Source organism: Sarcophilus harrisii, chromosome 2, assembly GCF_902635505.1.
Source record: "Sarcophilus harrisii chromosome 2, mSarHar1.11, whole genome shotgun sequence".
Taxonomy (NCBI): domain Eukaryota; kingdom Metazoa; phylum Chordata; class Mammalia; order Dasyuromorphia; family Dasyuridae; genus Sarcophilus; species Sarcophilus harrisii.
The window spans coordinates 21663720-21669112 of NC_045427.1; the positions used below are offsets into that span (position 1 = coordinate 21663720).

Genomic DNA, 5393 nt, shown 5'->3' on the forward strand with positions numbered 1-5393 from the left:
TTTGCGACTCCTTCAGATGTTATAATTCACAGCTGTGGAAGCTCTTAGAGAATTGACTTGCCCCTTCACCTAGGCATGGTCCTTAACAAGCCTCCAAGCCTCCGATCAGGGGAGAAATGTGGCAGAAGGAGGAAGCTTCCATTGAGATTTCAGGATGTTGGAACTGTGAATTGATCCAACCATTCAGGAGAGCAATTTGGAACTATGCTGAAAATATATCAAACTGTGTATACCCTTTGATCCAGTAGTGTTTCTACTGGGCCTGTATTCCAAAGAGATCTTAAAGAAGGGAAAGGGACCCACATGTGCAGAAATGTTTGTGGCAGCCCTTTTGTAGTGGCAAGAAATTGGAAACCGCTAAGTGGGTGCCCTTCAGTTGGAGAATAGCTGAGTAAGTTCCGGTGTATGAATGTCATGGAATATTATTGTTTTATAAGAAATGATAAACAGGCTGATTTCAGAAAAGTCTAGAAAGACTTACATGAATTGATGTTGAGTGAATTGAGCAGAACCAGGAGATCATTGTACATGGCAACAGCAAGATTATACAATGATCAATTCTGATAGCTGTGGCTCTTTTCAACAATGAGGTGATTCAAACCAATTCCAATTGTTCAGTGATGAAGAGAGCCATCTATACCCAGAGAGAGAACTATGGGAAATGAGTGTGGATCACACAACATAGCATTCTCACTCTCTGTTGTTGTTTGCTTGCATTTTGTTTTCTTTCTGTTTTTTCTTTCTTGATTTGATTTTTCTTGTGCAGCCAATTAACTGTATTGTTGGATATTGGATTTAACATATAGTTTAACCTATTTAATATGTATTGGACTACCTGCCATCTGGGGAGGGTGAGGAGGAGGGGATAATTTGGAACAAAAGGCTTTGCAAGGGTCAATATTGAAAAATTAGCCATGCATATGTTTTGTATATACAAAGCTTTAATTAAAAAAAAAAAGCCTTCAGAGTGTTTGTTATGGGCTAGAACTATGCACTTGAAACAAGAATTTTTACCAGGTACTAACTCAGTGGAATTGATAAGACAATGGTTATTTGGTTTAGCTTAATAGTTCTCTAAGTTCAGTACATGTACTCAGGACTTAATATAATCCCACAAGATTGACACCTATTCTACAAGATTCCCATCTACGATGATGTAATTATAATAGAGCATATATAAGCTGGGACAAATTCAGCCAGAGCCATTCATTCGATCTCACACCACCGTGGTGGCTGGCCTGTCCTCCTTCATTTCTCCACTGAGACCAAGGCTCGTCTGAGCCAGAGACAGACTGGGAGAAGACAGAAGACTGGAGGTGGGAGCTCAAGTTCTTGGACTGAGACAGACTTCAAGACAGAGACAGTGGTGGTGATCCTCCTGCCTCCCCCACAGAAACCAAGACACTTTCCAGAGGACCTTCAGAAAGCTGGCCCAGGTCCTAGGCAAGGAAACTAGACTGTGAAGGGGGTAATATAGGATTTGGACTTAAAACTTGGCTATTCTCCTGGTGATTACTCAGCTGAAAGGAAGGCTGTTCCAGAGACTCAGAAAACCAATCAGGACATACAGGTGTTAACTTCAGGGTGGTGAGTTAAGGTTTAAGGAGCTTACCTGGGGGAGGGACATCTTGTTCTGGGGCAGATAAAGCTTCTGAGAAGCTGAGACTGCCTCGTTTCTCAGAGGCCACATTCTCTGCTGGCTGAGCTTGTAGAGCTGAGAAGGCCGACTTTGAGATGGCTCATGTTGAGAACAACCAAAAGCAGGAAGAACAAGGAGCTGAGGGAAAAGGCCTTTTAAGGAGGCTGGAGAAGGGTCCCCAAGTTGATGCAGGTGAGAACCTTGAAGGAATTCCTTTTGCCTTATGACCTTCCTCTGGGTCCTCTTGGGTTCCTTTGAGGTCAAAGTTGAGAAACTACCTTCTCTGGTCTGAATAGGATAGTTTAACTCCCTACACACTTGCTGTTTCATCTGTTTATGTAGAATGGGGTTGACAGATCTTGAAAGGGGCACTTGGATGGGCCTGCTGCCACATCTCTTCCCTGTAGTTTCTCCAAGGGAATATACTCCCTAGTGGTCTGGGAGACTTCTTTTGCATCCACAAAGTAGTGATCAGAAAAACACCTCCTCTTCTCTTTTAATAGATGAGGTAAAGGGGGATGCCCAAGGAGGGGAAACAATTTGTTGAGAATGAGCCAGCTTGTGACTCTGCAAGCTGAGATTCTGGTCTTTTGATTCTAGATACAACTCCCATAGGGCTCCCCTCAAACATACTCATTCACACTCACCTATATTCACTCACATACTCATACTCTCTCACACTTACCCTGCTACATACCATGAGCATCAAGGAGGCCTGGTTTGTTTCTTTTTTCCTTTCCTTTTCTTTTCTTTCTCTTTCTTTCCTTTTCTTTCTTTCTTTCTCTTTTTTTCTTTTTCTTTCTTTCCTTCTTCCTTTTTCTTTTTCTTTCTTTTTTTTTTTTGCTGAGGCAATTGAGGTTAAGTGACTTGCCCAGGGTCACACAGCTGGGAAGTGTTCAATGTCTAAGACCAGATTTGAACTCAGGTCCTCCTGACGTCAGGGCTGGGGCTCTATCTATCCACTGAGCCACCAGCTGCCCCCCCTGCTTTATTTTTAATATTTAGCAGAGCAGGGACTGGAAAGCAGCCTCTCCATGGGTTCCCCCTCAGTTTCCACAACGAGATCACGAAGGGCTTGGCTTGGGCGATCCCAGAACTTTCTCAGTCTTTCACCCCAGCGCCTCCCCTGCTGTGGGTCTCCCAGGCCTCCTCCTGGGACATTCGGATTTCTGTGGGACCTGAAGGCCTTGTCCTCGCTGGCTCTCGGTTTCCCAATGTAGACGAGGGGAAGCGCGACCGACCTCCTTCGCGCCTTTATCTGCGGACTTCTCCGTGAAGGCCCAGGCACAGAGGACAGACAGGAAAAGCGAAAGCTGGGTCCATTCTCCCTGACTCTGTGGCTCCGCCCTCCTCGGGGGCTCTGTGGCTCCGCCCTCCTCGGGGGCTCTGTGGCTCCGCCCTCCTCGGGGCTCTGTGGCTCCGCCCTCCTCGGGGCTCTGTGGCTCCGCCCTCCTCGGGGGCTCTGTGGCTCCGCCCTCCTCGGGGGCTCTGTGGCTCCGCCCTCCTCGGGGGCTCTGTGGCTCCGCCCTCCTCGGGGGCTCTGTGGCTCCGCCCTCCTCGGGGGCTCTGTGGCTCCGCCCTCCTCGGGGGCTCTGTGGCTCCGCCCTCCTCGGGGGCTCTGTGGCTCCGCCCTCCTCGGGGGCTCTGTGGTTCCGTCCTCCGTGACTCTGTGGTTCCTTTGCTTGTAGGAGTCATGTGTCCCAGGAAGTTAAACGAAGGCTTCCAGAACCTCCTGACCTGCCCGGTCTGCAGGAATCGTTTCCGCGATCCCGTCACCGTGTTCTCCGGAAACACGGTCTGCCAGTCCTGCGTGCCGCAGGGGTTCCCGGGGGCCCACGTCAACTGGCGGATGAAGAACGTGGTGAATCTGTTCGAGCGGCTGAAACCCCGGCTAGAGGCGCTCCCCCTGGTCCTGGGGCCCTGGTGCACCGAGCACGGCGAGCCCCTCACCCTCCTGTGTCTGGAGGACAATCAGGGAATCTGCAAAGTCTGCAAGTATGGCAGCCTTCACCGCTCGCACACCCTGAGCCCGATGCCAGGGCCTGACCCGTGAGGGGGAGTCGGGCGGCCAAGTCGGCTTTCTGGGAGGGCTGAAGGAAGCTGCGCTGGCGGGGGCAAGGGCGCCCCCCGGGGGCTCCCGGGATCTCCTCCTTGTGTCGCTCTCGGGAGCCCTCCCCGGGCTGTTCTCGGGCCCCCGGGGCGTCAGTCTCCTTGTCTCCCTCCCGGCCACTCGGCGCCCCTCCTGGGAAGCCTTCCCGAAATTCCCCCTCTCTCCCACATCCCCTCAGGGGTCCGAGTCCCTGCTGGATCCCCCCCAAACCAGGGCCCGCGCCTCCCGACCCCAGCCCGGGGCGTCCCTTTTCAGAGGCTGCAAGTTTGAATCCGGGGGTTTTTATCCCCAGTTTCCTCTGAAGAAGAGACTGCGATCTTTTCCCCGTTGTGGGCGGGGAGAGCACGGCCGCGCCCCTTCCGCGTCCCCTCCGTCGGCCGCCTTCCGGGAGAACAGAACCCACGTGACTGGAGGCGGATACGGGAGCACAGCATGCCCGCTGGAAGAACTCCCCGATGGTTGCCATTGGGCCGGACTGCCGCCTGCCGGCCGCTCTGGGTACTGCCCTGAAAACGTGCTCATTCAATAAAGTTTCTGTGACTTCCGGGGCGCTGAGCCGGGCAGTTCCAGGCACGTGGCCACAAATGCCTCTGATAAGGAAGCGGGGCATGAAGCGGGCGAGCGCACAGAGCCTCCGGGAAGCTGGAGTCGGTGCCTTTGGGGGGGGGGCTGAACTAGACTCTCCTGCTGCCCCTCTGGGGCCCAGACCCGCTTCCCCAGGGACTGCCGGCTTTTCCCAACCCCGGGCCCGCCCTGCTTCCTCCTGTGCCCCCGAGCCCGGCTTCTCAAACGGAGGTCCTGGCCCCGAATCGGGCCGCGTAACTGAATGGGGGGCTGTTTTTTTTTGGGGGGGGGTTGTTGTTTTTTTCAGCAAAATTATGGTTTTTCAGTAAATGTTTGTTTCCATTCGTATTTTATTGGCCTGGGGCCACGCAAACATTTTTCGGGGGAAAGTTGAAGGAGTCCGGCTCTGGAACATTCAGATTGTTCTTTGAATTCCCCTGAAATGAAGGAAGTTTGCCCCTCTGCGGCTTCCGTCCGCGGTTGCCCCCGGGGCGCTCCGAGCGCGCTGCCCGGCGCTCTTTCTCACGTGGCCTTCCCGGACTGCAGGCCTTGAACCGCGTCCCGCCCGTCTGGAGGCCACGCAGCCGCTTCCCCTCAGCCCGCGGCCCTTCCCGCCGCTCCCTCTCGCTGGACATCCCGGGACGGACGGACGCCCTCCCTTGTTTGTGGAAGTCCTAGATCAGGAGACTGGGCTTTCCAGCAGCCAGTGCTCACACCCGACGCTTGTGCAGACTCGGCTCTTTAGCGGGACTTTTCGGGTTTCCCCCCGGTCGTCTAATCCCTAAAAAGCTGCCTTTGCCCGGTCTCGGAGCTGGATTTGAAGGCAAACGTATCTTTCCTTTTTTCCTGAGGAGCCGGTTGTTAACAAAAATTAATTCATATTTTAAATATTTAAATAAATCTCTAATTTATCTAATGTTTATTTATTATTGCTAATATTGCTTTGTTAATTATTAGTAAATATTAATATTCATTATTTTTTAAAATAAATATTTCACAATAATTTGTTAAATATTTGCAACCTTGCCAACGGGGACACAGCCAAAGAGGAGAGAGAGATGGAAAGAGTTTACAGATCCA

The 5393-nt window shown here is 51.9% G+C and overlaps 1 protein-coding gene across 1 annotated transcript; it reads left to right on the top strand.

Moving 5' to 3' along the window:
• Positions 1-1775: 1775 nt before the first annotated feature.
• On the top strand, positions 1776-5186 carry LOC111718856 (E3 ubiquitin-protein ligase TRIM4-like). The gene is made up of 2 exons (XM_031949740.1): positions 1776-1831; positions 3328-5186. Exon 2 carries the CDS (start codon positions 3333-3335, stop codon positions 3690-3692), a length of 360 nt encoding a protein of 119 aa, XP_031805600.1. The 5' UTR covers positions 1776-1831; positions 3328-3332; the 3' UTR covers positions 3693-5186.
• The last annotated feature ends 207 nt before the right edge of the window (positions 5187-5393 follow it).